This window comes from Colletotrichum abscissum (genome assembly GCF_030869225.1).
Source record: "Colletotrichum abscissum strain IMI 504890 chromosome Unknown Scaffold_15.1, whole genome shotgun sequence".
NCBI lineage: Eukaryota > Fungi > Ascomycota > Sordariomycetes > Glomerellales > Glomerellaceae > Colletotrichum > Colletotrichum abscissum.
This window is the reverse complement of record NW_026850043.1, coordinates 213,170-227,247: the sequence shown is the minus strand read 5'-3', so window position 1 is coordinate 227,247 and position 14,078 is coordinate 213,170. Positions and strand designations below refer to the sequence as shown.

The following is a 14,078-nucleotide window of genomic DNA, read 5'->3' as shown; positions in this document are numbered from 1 at the left end:
AAGACGCTAGGTCTCCCCGTTGTCCTTCGGACCGTGAGTTGCAACGTTGTAGCTTTTCCAAAGGTTGTGACAAAGGGGCACGACCCTGTTTCGTAGAGCATTGCGTTGATCATGATTCGGCACTTTGAGGTCTGCCAGGGGTTTGCAACCGATCTGTATGGAGCCTCACGATAATTGGGACATTCGGCCGAGCGTAGAGGCCTCGAAGAACGGGGCAGATATTCTGTTTGAACTCTAAAGTGATACTCCGCCTGCACTCCGTAAACTCCAACCGATGGGAAGCATGTCGAACAGGTTTCCTTAGTGTTAGGTTGCGGGAAAGCGGGTTGATACCCCTGACTCGGTAAACTCTAACGGTTGCATCGGATGGTTGTAGGGGTACCTGGACAACAGGAGTCCGACCCGGGAAGAACGCCGTAAAAGAGGACAAGTTGGTCACCGTAAAGAGGAGTGTTGGGTAGTCTTTCGAGTGATTTCCTCTGCTTCTCTTCGCACCAGGAAGACAGTCATGGCAGCTCTTACGAAGTGTGCAATCTTGTCTTTGCTCGCCGGTGTGAGCCTGACAGCTCAGACGAGGCGGTATAATTTTACCATTACAAACAAATGGGATGTTGGGGACGGACATGGCCGGCCTGTCTTTGCTATCAACAATGAGACACCAGGGCCCCTCATCGAAGCGGAGGAAGGCGACGAAGTTGAGGTGTTCTTGGACAACCAGCTCGCCTTTGAAACGACCATGCATTGGTATGTATTCCCCAGCCAATCCACAATTGTGGCCTCTCATCCTACCTGGACTTACACACAACCAGGCATGGCATCTACCAAATCGACCGGCCCTGGAATGATGGAGTCCCTGGCGTGACACAGTACTCCATCCAACCTCGAGATACCTACACGTACCGCTTCACAGTTCAGCAACAGTATGGAAGCTATTTCTATCATGGCCATTTCGGACCTGCGTTTGCCGATGGCATGCGAGGGCCGATATGGATTGCACCTGCAGCATGGAGACCAAGACCTTACGAGCTGATATCATCCTCGCCAAGGGACATTGAGGGCATGAAGCGAGCTGAGGAGCATCCCAAGCACGTCATCATCAGTGACTGGAATGCCGAGCCCATGGACATCTTGCTGATTATGTACCGGGATACTGGTATCGTTCCATGGTGCAGCAACTCAATCGTTCTCAACGGCAAGGGAAGGACGGTGTGCCATCCAAGGGAACTGCTTGATTCTGTGGGTGGCCCAGGAAGAAACTCTCTTGGCTGTCTACCTCAAAATGGTCAGAAGGAATTTGCAAACGAACAGACTTGCCAGCCGACCTTTGCTGATCTAGAGATCTTCGAAGCTAACAGCGGCGAAGAATGGATCTGGATCAACTTCATTCATTCTGGAGCGCACCACGAGCTACAAATCAGCGTGGATGAGCATGAGTTCTACGTCGTCGCCGCTGATGGAGAGTTTGTGCATCCTCAGAAGGTCCATGCTGCCAATTGCAATCTTGGAGAGCGCATCAGGTGAGGAAACTTCCAAGTGAGAATGGCCTTGCCTTACGATGGACCGCTGACAAGATATACATAGCATTCTCGTACGCCTCAACCAGAAGCCTGGGGACTATGCCATAAGATTGACATCGCTTCGTCCAGAGCAGGTCATTCAGGGCTTCGGAATTCTCCGCTATGCTGACCAAGGCAACGAATTGAAGCAAGAGATCCCTAATACGAAGCCTTGGGTTCACCTCAACGGAACCCTGATCTCGTCATCATCTGTAGCCATGGACGAGACTAAGCTTGCACCCTACCCAGTGCGGGCTCCTCCACCCAAGGCAGATAACACCGTCAAATTCTTCGTCAACATGACGGGCCCCAGTAGTTGGGCCTTGAACATCGGTCCTCATCAGGCGTTCCGTCAACAGCTTCCACCCTTGCTGTGGGATGAGGAATCACGTGGCGAGACAACCTACGGAGACAACACACAAGGTGGTGCGCTTCAGAATGGCACCGTTGTGGACATCATCTTCGAGAACGGCGCCAATGTCACATCTCAACATCCATTCCACAAGCACAACAACAAGGCTTTCGTCATCGGCACAGGGACTGGTGGTTTCCCGTGGCCAACAGTCGAGGATGCAATTCGCGAGGGCGGCATGGCGAAGCACTTTAATCTCATTAACCCACCCAATCGAGATGGCTGCAGACTCGGAAATAGCACTGGGGACTGGACAGTCATTCGCTACGAGATCGCTTTCCCTGCCGCTAGTATGCTTCATTGCCATATGATTCATCATTTTGCCGTAAGTCAACGACGTTCAATCAAGCCCTCTTGCCGGTTACGTGCCACCGATGTAACTAAACTTATTTTAGGCTGGGCAGCAGGTCGTGCTCCTTGAGGGGGTCGAATCCATGGCCAAGATCCCCGCAGAAATGAAAGACAGAGTACATTCAGACTTCACACCACCACTTCGGTACGGCCCATTGGATTGATTACACTTTTGCTGCCCGGTTGGCCTCGTGTCAACCATGCAAATGCCACCTCAATGCTGCGCTCAACCGATTTGTTTGGGCGAATGATCATCCCGCTTGATAGGGACGACGAGCGGGCTGGGTTTTGCTTGGTTGATTGCCGCGGGATCCGAAGAGAAAGGTCTTTGAAGCGCGATTTAGAGTTTTTGTCGAGACACGCCATGGAACATCAAAATGCAAACAGAATCCATTTCCCATTTCCTCACTGTAATATCTTGCTCTGACTGGTCATTTCAATTAGCAGGTATGCGAGAGCAAGCGAGCCTTTGAGGACGGGAAATGCTGAAGCGCTGAGTCCGCTTGCTGCCGTCGTGATTCTTACGAACAATAAGGAAAGCATGGTAGCGCTTTTCTCTGAAGGAACACAAACGTTCCGACGGTATCGCCGGCGGTGCCAAAGTTGATGAGCTCCGGGGCCGCGGTCCGAACTACTTCCCGAAGGATTATCCCTCGACGTGGTCACTGCTACAGGATGGCTGACGCCTGATATTTTGGACTTTTCTGTTGAACAATCAAGCTTTTTCAATTGCTGACATATTCACCATGCGTTTCCCTATTCTGTATATGAACCTTTGGCCAAAAGCGACGCATGCCTTAGCCCTTTTTTGTGCCTTCTGGTAGACACGCAAGACGTCTTCTCGTTCCCCAGCGCTCATGAAATTTGTCTTTGTAGCAACAGGCGGGTCCTGTCCCATCCCCGTGGGAGCGTCTATGTCTCTGTTTTCTGTCTTTGGGCCTTCATTGACTTTTAGGGTATCGGCGCGTCGAAGTGAATCCCTTCTTTTGCTGCAAGTGCCCGCAGTCGAGCTTCGCCTGCTGCCAGCCCATGATCCTTGAGTAAATGAAGTCGCAGCCGTGCTAGGCGAGTCGTATGTCTCTGAGAATGTTTCGGTCGCTGAGCTTCTTCTGCTCCGTCTACTTGACTCCGTGTACGAAGTCTGCTCAGGATGAACCATCAAGTCTTCGTATCGCAGAGAGGGAATATCGGGAATATCGCGACTCGGCCTCGATTCGCGGGGACCTAACGAAAACCGTGATACCGAGCGTGACGGGTAGACAGATACGGATTGAGCATCGGAGTAGCCGTCGATTATCTCCTCTAAATCGAATTCTGGAGAGACGACTTCTTCCTCGGAGATTCTTGGGGCGATCTCAGAGCAAGCATCGAATTCGAAGCGACGGCGTAGTCTATCAACCGAAGCTCTGTATGTCGAAGCAGAACATTGCCGGAGTTTGTAGTTCTCTTGGAATAGCGGTTGAGGAATATCGCTGAGGGTGCATGTACAGCTTGACACGGACTGTCGAGCCGTTGGGCTGCTTGGAAGGTTTGTGCTGGTGTCAGATACCACAGAGCATTCAATGGCACCTAGCCTGCCGTCTATTTCATTGAAGCGAAGTTCGAGACGATTCAACTTTGTAAGAATGATCTTGAGAGCTTCTTGGTTGGCGTGCGGAGATGTCATGGTGATATAGCTGGTACTGATTTGAGTTGAACTATTGAGCTTCGCTCATGAGCCACGACTGCGAGGAATGCCAATTATTAAGCTCTTTGATAGAGTTGGAAAGATACGATGACATAAAACTCTTCCCAAAGTTCCTCCCGCAGATATCTACAAATGCGTTGATCGTTGATCTACCGCAGACAACAAAGGACCGCTTCCATATATGTCGTAGACTCGAAGATCCCCCAATGCCAAGAGACCAATGAAATCTTGAAGTGACGACACCACCAGTACTACTATTCCGAAACCCATCGGATTTTCAGAAGACGCACCCAAATCAGAGGTGTCAGAGACACTCACATGTTGCAAGGTTCTTATATCGTGTCATGTGAGACGGGAGCGGAAGCTGGCTTGCTGCGTGCCACCCATCATGATCAAAGCTAGGGCAAACATCTCACCTTGAGAGAGTCTTGCTGATCGATGTCTCAGATCTAATCTCTTCCCATGTGGCTTAGCGTGCGAGCTCACCAGTTCCATGCAGTCACCACGAGATTCTGGCACTAGCCAATTACAAGATCCGATTCCAGGGCTGAGACCAATACTGAAGAATCGAAAGCTGCCCATATCGAACACAGAGTAGCATCAACAACTTGAGCATAGTGATATTGGTGCCATATCAAAAATCGTGTCCTCGTGCTAGTCTAGGGTTCGAGCAGTCAAATGTGTGAGGTATTCAATGCTTTGGATGTGATGTCCTGTGTGATTTGCCCAGCAAATGCGCTAGAGTCTCAGGTAAAGCAAGACGGAAAGTAATAGTGATCTAAATATCGTCGGCTGTCAACTTACTTGGGCGAATGCATTCCTTTCAAAAGCTTGCTGCTTGTGTGTAGTATGGCTTTGCTGTTAATTCCATGGATCCTTGTGAGGATATGTCTCAGTCAAATGACACTGCTTCGCTATGGGGCTTGTCTGTTGCTCAAATTTCCAGCTCGTTACTAACGCGCCTTAGTGACTTTTCCATCTTGATATTTACGGAAAAGTTCGATACCTGGTTCTATGGGTTCATACCGTTGCCATTCGTCATCGATTCAAGCGTTCCCTTCTCTCAACCTCGAATTCCACTGCCTAATTGTTGCTACCTACCTTCCCCAAGGCCGAGGGTCTGCTCTGTATTAAAATCCTACATATGACTGGTGTAAACAGCTCGAGGTAACACAGCTCTATGGATGAGGTAAACCCCGCTAGGAGTCGCCCCAAGTCTACCAATCGCGATGAGACCTTGCTGTGTAAGTTAGTGCGGCCATCATGAACAGCGGCAATGTGATATCAATCATATGGCTTTCTCAGCAAACACCGGATCCCAAATGTTGCCAAGTAGTACATTATCTCAGTAAGATCTATGGTTTTCTGTCTATGTGACGGGGCTCATAGCGGACAAGGGCAAACCCTATAGTTTGGGCCATCTTGGAGGCTGGGTAGCTCAGCAGTTTCCAGACATTGTGCCTTGCCACGGTTGTAAGTCGCTGAACAAGAACAGCTTCGCATTCAGTGCACTTGAGACTCCGAAAGAAAACATTGGATACTAGGGAGAGCGTAGTTAAACAAGTCTATCAATTATCGAGGGCTACTACTTCTGCCCGATTGCATCCACTGAGGAAGAGAGAGTAAGATACCCAGCGTTGACGGCTGAAGGGGTCATTTACTCGCCCCATGCGAGTAGCCATCCGGGCTCAACTTGACTATTGAGTCGACTACACATGCGATTGCTGCGATCAATTGCTTTCGTGGTCACCGTCATAGAAAGACCTCACACAGTTGAACTATCACATCGAGGATCGATCGTTCAGAGCCAGGAGAGCTTGACGGAGCTCTGGAGTGCCTTTACTCGTGCCTCGTGGCGACCAATCTATCTAGCCGTTCCATCGGACGGTCAATTAATTTACATTGTACTACGTTTCTGCCTCGCGACAGCCTCGGGGCTACGAGAGAGTTGTCGCATAAGGTAGCTGAGGATCGTCACGGTGCCAAGTATAGTGGACTGCAATTAGTTCCGTTTATCCTTGTAATGACTTTCGTAAATAGCACATGTTCCTTTCAATTAAATCACATTGAGTTCTGTATCTATAAGCGCACCACAGCAGGAGGTAAATGGGTGCGGCTAGGGCCATGGCAAAGACTTCAAGCTGGGTTGTGACGTCAATAAGCGCTTAATAGAAGTATGTTTGGGAAAAGAATTCACGATGGAACCCCCGTGCATGTGCACCGCCTCGAGAGGCTGGGTGACCACTGACGAGACACACAGATACGCGGGGCAGGACTATCACGCGCCCACGGAGAAACTTGGAAGTGGATTCGGCGCGAGACTCGAGCTTCATTGACATGGGAGACAGATTGGGCGAATACGGGGTAAACAACGACAATGTGGGAGATGCCGGGGCTTCTCGCAGGCCTCCTCGGTGACAATGACCGGACGAACCCCACAGATTAAGGTGACAACGGTGGCTCCAAACCCCGGACAACATGGCCAAAGTGAGAGAAACTGGAGAGAGTCTGGAGAGAGAGGGAGGGAGAAGAATCTTGGCTCGTCTGTTAGAAGTTAGTGCGAGCTCTCTCGTTTATTACCCCGCCATCTCCGCCGCCCGTCGCTCTCATTTTCTCGCGCGCCAATCCGGTGTAACCTCTCTCAAGCAAGGTACTGGTAGTCGACGTCGACATCGGGTGCCCTCGCCCGTTAGCAAGTCTTGGCCTCTCCGCATCTTGAGCGTTGTCTTTCCCGAACCGAGCACCGAGATGGATTGATTGATGGGGTTTACCTTGGATTTGCTGCCGGATCGTCCCTGGCTGTTCGTCTTGACTCGAGCAGCTTTCAACATGTGGAAGAAAGCGCTCCAGTTACGATTGAGCATCTTGTCTTGACAGCATCCACCGGGGACCGCAACCATGCCACCGAAATACCTTCCCGCATGGATCTACCCCAGGAACGCTCGGGAAACTGATGATGTCGGTAGTCTCGTTGCGACCTCGTGTCCGCCGATGTCACGACTCGAGGACCTATAAAGATGCGTGAAGCTCTCCCGTCGGAAGGCATCATGTAGTATCCTGAAGCAAGGCACGATCTTGCAGTCAAGTCCACCGACCCGGAACACACCATGATCTTGTCCAAGATCGTCTCGGCCTCACTGGGGCTCTTCAGCCTCTTCGGTTCGGCTGCCGCCTATACCAACCCCATCCGCAACCCCGGCGGTGGTGATCCTCAGATCTCGTGGTTCGATGGGTACTACTACTTCATCTCGACCGAGTGGACCAACCTCCAACTCGCGCGTGCCACCACCATTGAAGGCTTGAAGACGGCCACGCCCAAGGTCATCTATTCCGACTCGAACCCGACGCGATGCTGCAGCGTCTGGGCTCCCGAAATCCACTACTTTGACGGTAGATGGTACCTCTACTACACCGCCGGCAACGACGGTAACTTGGATGGCCAGAGGATGCATGTCTTGCAGGGTAAGTTGTGATGCCATGAAGTCAACAGAAGGGACATATGCTTACACTCGTATTCAGGCGGCGCCTCTCCCTGGGATGACTGGTCCTACGCAGGCCGTGTCACCGACGACTGGTCCCTCGATGGCACCGTCGTCCGCTTCAACGACTGGGGCAACTACTTTGTCTACTCCTGCATGACTGGCGTCTCGCACCAGTCCGCCTGCGTCCGCAAGCTCAACGACGACTACATCTCCGCCTCGCCCAACATCACAATCATCTCCCAGCCCGACCAGCCCTGGGAGCAGAGCGAGGTCCCCGTCCAGGAAGGCTTCTACGGTCTCTACTTTGGCGGCAAAACGTACATCGCCTACTCGGCCAACTACTGCTGGACACCCGATTACTGCGTCGCCCTGCTCGAGTGGGACGGCGTCACCGACCCGTCCTCCCCCTCGGCCTGGACAAAGAGCAACGGGTGCCAGCTGACGGCGGCCAACGGCAACTTTGGTACGGGCCACAACAGCTTCTTCCGCAGCCCCGACGAGACGGAGACGTACATCACCTTCCACGCAACGGCGAATGCCAACGGCGCGTGCGACGACAACCGCTATGTCATGGTCCAGCCCATCACCGCCAACGCGGACGGCACGCCCAACTTTGGCGTCCCGCAAGCTTCCACTTACGAGTGGGCCGAGCCTAGCGCGTAGAAACGTTGCGAGCTGGAGGGGGGGAATGGAGCAGGGGAAACGCGAGCTAGGATGTAGCTGTGACGGTAATCTGGCGGATTTTCCGGTTCGGCTGTATATATAACCCCGCCGACCTTGAGGTAGTACATGAATCAACGATTTGACGAGTAGAACATGGAGCTGCCCGAACTTGAAGCTATGACAAGAGTCATGCTCCAACTCTGATTACCAATGCGGCGAGTATTGCGTTCCTCACCTATTTCGGGACATGATGGTCTGTGTCGAGGCAGCGAAGCAGAAGCTCCCCCTCCCCCTCCATCCCCATCATTGAGGAAAAGCCCGGGAAACCAAGTGCGTCATCGTCCGTTCTTTCGCCCGAGTCCATGCGTCTGAAGAGCAGCCTCTTTGACAAGGAAACATCAATGTTTTAGTACAATGTTTTAGTGTGGAAAAAACCACATGGGGAGACGGATAGAATACTGGGCAAGCTGGGGTACCAAGACAGGGTGCGGCATGCCAGCGACGGCCAGAAAAGTATTTGACAATCCATCCATCCCCGGAGCGGCGGGCGGGCGGACGGGAAAGCGGTTGGGGTTGGCTCAGCCCCAAACATCTTGAGCCGGAAAGGAGTCCATACCCTGGCTAACAGAACCTTGGAGTGAAAGTCGGGAAGACATGTGAGTTTATAAAGGTGAGAAGAAGATCGGGACACAATAGAGATGGACAGTTTGACCGGGACGGAGACCGAAGACAGGTATCACAAAAGCATATGATAATCATCGCAAGATTTACGTTTTGGTGACGGTTTCAAGCGGCGGGGAGCCGGGGCGGGAAGTGCAGGAAACGGACTTGCGTTGCGCGTCTTTCGTTTGTGCGGTTGCAGGAATACCGGCCGCTGGTGCTTTCAGAGAGAGAGAGAGAAAGGCACCGGGAACTCTAACCTTGTCCTGCTACAGAGTGCGTAGAAGGAAGCAAAGACTGAAGCAAGACAGACAGAAGCGTGAGATCTCGCAGCTCAACGGCCGTCGGTTCAACGTTGACTATGTTGGGAAATCCTATCGCGAAAAGTTTCACACCTCACACCTCTCCTTCTCACTCTCGCTTGCCTACCCTACCTCCCTCTTCTTTCTTCTCAAGGGGAGACAAAAGACTGGACGACTTACGCAATAAGCTCCCGCCCGCCACTTCCCGCCGTCATTCACCTACCTTGTAGCTGGGAGGTTGCGTTCCGAACATACCCAGCTCTCGCACAGGCCTTTCTAGAAATGCATCCGAATTCCCATACGTCTTGCCCTAGATCTCTTTTGTCTTACTCTCTTCTTTTCTCTGCTTTCACCTCTTCTGTTTTCTCCGTTCGTGGGGAAGAGTAGACAGAACAAGCCGTTGCCAAGATACAACGTTGGCAACTGGAGCCGTTTTCGCATGATACAGATTCACTTACACGCCGTCCGGTCCATACAAGCTACCCATTTCAGGGAACCGGTTACATCAGAGACAACTGACAACACGCCAACTTTCTTCTCTCAAGAAGAATCAAACAGTGTGGTCACATTCACGACTACTACCCACTACCCATAGTCTCGAGCTAGTATGGGCCGCCATGTAACCATCTGGTCAGCCGCGTTCCTGGCCACGGGCGGCTTCCTCTTCGGCTTCGACTCGGGCATCATCACCTCCACAATCGCCCTCCAGACGTTCAAATCCTACTTCAACCCCTCCGACGCCGTCGCGGCCGGCATCGTATCCTCCTTCCAGGGCGGCGCCATCCTCGGCACGATTATCAACATGATTTGCTCCGACTGGCTCGGCCGCCGCAACACCGTGTTCCTCGGCTCGCTCATCTCCATCATGGGCTCCGCGCTCCAGGCCGGGTCGGAGAATCTCGTCGCTCTCATTGTTGGGCGGTTCGTCGGCGGGACGGCCGTTGGCGTGCTGACGTCTACGATTCCCATGTACGCCTCGGAACTCGCGCAGGCGAGGCATCGTGGGAAACTGTCGGGTCTGTTGCAGTGGATGCTGAGTTGGGGATTCCTGGTTGCGCAATGGTTGGGTTATGGGTGTTCCTTTGTGACGAATGACTTTTCATGTGAGGCCCCTCTGATACTTCCCCTCTGCAGCATTACGAGCTCCCTTTCCCGTGAAGGCTTTTTTTCTGGTGTTGAACCTGTTTGGCGAACGGCGAAGGACCATGGGACTGACACACCACACCAGGGCGTTTCCCACTGGCATTCCAATGCATCCCCGGCATCATCATCGCAACAGGAATCTACTTCCTCGAAGAATCTCCCCGCTGGCTCGTCGAAAAGGGCCGCTACGCCGAAGCCCGCCGCAGCCTCGACAAACTCCGCGTCGGCGTCGACGAAAAGGCCGTCGACGTGGAATACAACGAGATCCGCCACGCCGTCCGCACCCAGTCCGCCCTCCGCGAGAACGGCAATCTCTGGAAGGCCATCATCACAAAGCCCTCCTGGCGGAAACGCCTCCTCCTGGGCTGCGGTGTCCAGGCCTTCTCCCCGCTCTCGGGTATCAATGTAATCAACTACTTCGGCCCCCGCATCTACGAACTCCTAGGCATCGGAACGCAGACTTCGCTCATGATCATCGGCATCAATGGCGCGCTGGGGATTATATACAACACCGTCGGCCTCTGGCTCCTCGACCACATAGGCCGCGTAAGACCACTCATCGCGTCAGCGGTAGGCCTAGCCGCCGCCCTCCTCGTCAACGCCGTCCAGTTCCAGTACCTAGACCGCTCCAACGCAGACCAACTACGCAGCATGGTCGCCATGAACTTTGTCTTTGGCTTCTTCTTCACGCCCTTGGGCATCATAAGCTGGGTCTACCCGGCCGAGATCTTCCCCCTCGAGATCCGCGCCCTCGGCAACGCGCTCACGACGTTTACCAACTGGACCATCAACCTCGTCCTCGTCTCCTTTTCGCCGCAGGCCCTCACGGCCGTGGGGTTCAAGTTCTTTTACGTCTTCTTCGTCTTCAACGTCGTCGCGGCGCTGTGTTACTACTTCTTCTACCCCGAGACGTCGGGCCGTACGCTCGAGCAGATGGACGAGCTTTTTGGCGATTATGTGCCCATGTCGGAGCAGAGTGCACTTGGGACTGTCATTACAGGGTCCGACAGCTCAAGAGGGAAAGGTGGCAAGTACGGCTCGTTTTCCGTTCATGAGCGTGTGTCCTCCACTGCGGTGTAAAGCAGTTTCGAGAGCTGTCAAAAATGACAGGTGTTATGGTTTCGTCAGTCGTTCCTACATGGCCAGCGGCAATGCGATAGAATGGGCTCGTAAATGGGTATAGACCACAGCTACATTTAGTCAGAACATTCGCTATTGTAATAAGCCTTTAAGACGAATCCCATTAGACGCTGCATTTCACTAGATATTTTGATCAAGGACACATCTACTTCATACACACAGAAATGAGGGCAAGAGAGTGTACTCGTACGATAATAAGCATATGTAAACGATTACAAAGTTTGCATTACTAGGGAGGTATTTTAAAACAGCCATTAAGCATGGGCACGTCGGCATTGATATAATATGAATGCCAAGGATAACAAGCTCGCCATGGACTCATGACTAAAGCCACACTGAAGCGTACAGGGTTCATTTACAAAAGCACTGTGCTCTCATTCATACTCGCTTTCATGAGTGGTGACCATGATAAGGGCGCGCCCCAGCTGGAAGGCAAGTCTTCATCGTCGATTTCCTCCTCGATTATACTTAGTTCGCTCCTCGAGACCGTCGAAGGCGAAGAATAGATCGGAGGCTTGATGTCCGACTCAAAATCACGCGTCATCCCCTCCACCCACATCTGAAGGGTTGTTCGATACTTCGTGGCCAAATGCTCTGGCGAGCCAGAAGGCGTAGGCGGCGTCGACGGCAGGGCAAAATCGCTCACCGCACTCTAGTCGGTCTTCTCCAACAGGGTCTCGTCCTCAGACTCCTCTTCGATGCTCCAGTCCTTGAAGCCCTCGCCCCGGACCCAGCTGATGCCCTTTCTCCAGCTGCCCTCCTTGACAGCCCTCGCGTCTCTTTCGTAGACAACACCGGTCAGCATCAGCGCCATGACAAAGACCCACACGTCTCCGCCCTTCATGGCCTTCCACCACCTTCTCTTGACGCCGACCTTCCACAGAGAGTCGACGCTCACGCGGGCTGAGTACAAGAAGACACCACGTCCGCTCTTGCGCTCCACCCACGCCCACAGACCGGCGAGGAAGCCTCCAAAGAAGAACCTCTGAGTTGGCAGGAATGTGCGAGGGAACCACTGTTGGAAGAAGCAAATGCTGGCCCAGGCAGTGGAGATGGCACCGGTCAAGAAGGTGCTCATCCGCAACGACTTGGCAATAACGCGCTGCAATGTCGTGACGGGAGCGTTATACAGCGAGCGGAACCGCGGAACAAAGGTCATGACGGAGTAAATGACCAGGAAGAATTTGGTGAGGCCGGGGAAAGAACCGAGCCAGAAGTTGAGGTACGTCCGAAGGCAAGATGGGTCGGACGGATGAAGAGTAGCGCATGATAGCGAAGTGATGATGGGATGCGCTGATGAAGTGAGAGGCGCAACGGCGCTGAGCGTTGGTGGCAGTGTTTCCTTGTTCGGGAACAGAGTTGGTGATACAAAGGGTCTGCTGTTGTTAGAAAAGGCGGTTTTATGGAAAGATTCAGGGAGACTCACGGCCAGTTCAGCTTTGCCATCTGGGCAAGGTTGTCGACAATCTCCATGGCCTTGGGCCACTTGAGATGAGATGGGTAGTCGTTTGGCCTGGGGTGAATGTACGCTGTTGAATTTTTGAAAATGAAGTTTCCGTATGACTGGTCAGGGGTCAGCATTTCCCAACTACAAAGATCATCAGCATTCCTTACCTCAGGGAAGCAATCCCGGTCAAAGACTACAGCATGAAGCAGTTGTCCAAAGGCAAAGGGCTGGATGAGCCAGCTGCCCCACCACCAGGGTCTCTCCCTCTTGACCTTTCCACCGTTCTTGAAGCCCCAAATCATGCCCTCCTCTTCACACAGATTCCAGCCGAATTCGAGGGCTCTGAACAAGGTGTAAATGGCAATGGTGACGCGCAACTGCTGGGCGGGGTACACGCCGAGGAATGCGCCAGCGAGAGACGCGCCAATGGCCGGAGCGAAGGGGGACGTCAAGGTCGCAGTTGTGCGCGGGTTGCGCTGGCGGAAGGGCGCCGCTGATGGGTCGAGTAGGTGCGCTCGTAGGCGGTTGAGGAAACGGAAGAGGATGCGGTAGAGAAGGAGGATAGCTGAAAGCGAGAGGGAGAGTCGGAGGGTTGGTGACTTGTGGAGGGGTTGCTTTTTGGCATTAGGACTGGAAGTGTGCAAGGCGCATCGTCAGCATACCGTCTTTCTCGCCTGTTTGATTGATCGGAGTGGCAACTTACTCTGGCTTTCCGCCCAGGAATTTGGTAGAAATGAGAGCCCAACCCTTCAACGCCATGGCTGTCCCCAAGAATACGCGAAGCGAATGCCGCACGGCGCGGGCATTGTAATCGTCAACAGCTCTCCCAGCACCAGCCCCAGCACCAGCGGGAGCAGCGGGAGCAGCATTTCCTTGCCTTGTGACAGCGGCCTTGTCACCATCGACGATGCGCTCGACAGCGGTGACGCTCGGCGCAGCCCTCTTCAGCAGCCGCGAGCGCGACAAGACGTACTTATGTAGGGTGGCATACTCCTTGGCGGAGATTGTGTATCGCAGGGTGTTTCGGAGAATAGGATCGGTAATGCTATTGCGCGAGGGCGGCGGCCGAGAGGAAGGGCCGCCTGCGGAGGGCCTGGGGCTCGATGTTTGCGAGGGACGGGAGGCTGCTGTCGGGCCTGGCCGCGACGACGAGGTCGCGGCAGAGGCCATTATCGCGAGATGGGATGGTGGTGGTGAGTGGCTGCGATGAGGCGCCTGAAGGGAGAGGTGAGCGA

General features: G+C 53.3%; 5 protein-coding genes across 5 annotated transcripts; 3 read left to right on the top strand and 2 right to left on the bottom strand.

The window, feature by feature from the left end:
- Positions 1–508: 508 nt before the first annotated feature.
- Positions 509–2,483, top strand: CABS01_07035 (laccase TilA; the record flags this gene model as incomplete). The annotated part of the gene is made up of 4 exons (XM_060540399.1): positions 509–744; positions 810–1,517; positions 1,582–2,293; positions 2,364–2,483. 4 exons carry the CDS (start codon positions 509–511, stop codon positions 2,481–2,483), a joined length of 1,776 nt encoding a protein of 591 aa, XP_060403284.1.
- A 551-nt stretch (positions 2,484–3,034) lies between these two features.
- On the bottom strand, positions 3,035–3,985 carry CABS01_07034 (uncharacterized protein; the record flags this gene model as incomplete). Its single annotated transcript, XM_060540398.1, has 1 exon — positions 3,035–3,985. The coding sequence occupies one exon, from the start codon at positions 3,983–3,985 to the stop codon at positions 3,035–3,037; it is 951 nt and encodes a 316-aa protein (XP_060403283.1).
- A 3,128-nt stretch (positions 3,986–7,113) lies between these two features.
- On the top strand, positions 7,114–8,151 carry CABS01_07033 (uncharacterized protein; the record flags this gene model as incomplete). The annotated part of the gene is made up of 2 exons (XM_060540397.1): positions 7,114–7,468; positions 7,526–8,151. 2 exons carry the CDS (start codon positions 7,114–7,116, stop codon positions 8,149–8,151), a joined length of 981 nt encoding a protein of 326 aa, XP_060403282.1.
- Positions 8,152–9,720: 1,569 nt separating this feature from the next.
- On the top strand, positions 9,721–11,902 carry CABS01_07032 (uncharacterized protein; the record flags this gene model as incomplete). Its single annotated transcript, XM_060540396.1, has 3 exons — positions 9,721–10,129; positions 10,342–11,313; positions 11,745–11,902. 3 exons carry the CDS (start codon positions 9,721–9,723, stop codon positions 11,900–11,902), a joined length of 1,539 nt encoding a protein of 512 aa, XP_060403281.1.
- A 146-nt stretch (positions 11,903–12,048) lies between these two features.
- On the bottom strand, positions 12,049–14,013 carry CABS01_07031 (uncharacterized protein; the record flags this gene model as incomplete). Its single annotated transcript, XM_060540395.1, has 4 exons — positions 12,049–12,772; positions 12,823–12,959; positions 13,011–13,473; positions 13,547–14,013. 4 exons carry the CDS (start codon positions 14,011–14,013, stop codon positions 12,049–12,051), a joined length of 1,791 nt encoding a protein of 596 aa, XP_060403280.1.
- Between the last annotated feature and the right edge of the window lie 65 nt (positions 14,014–14,078).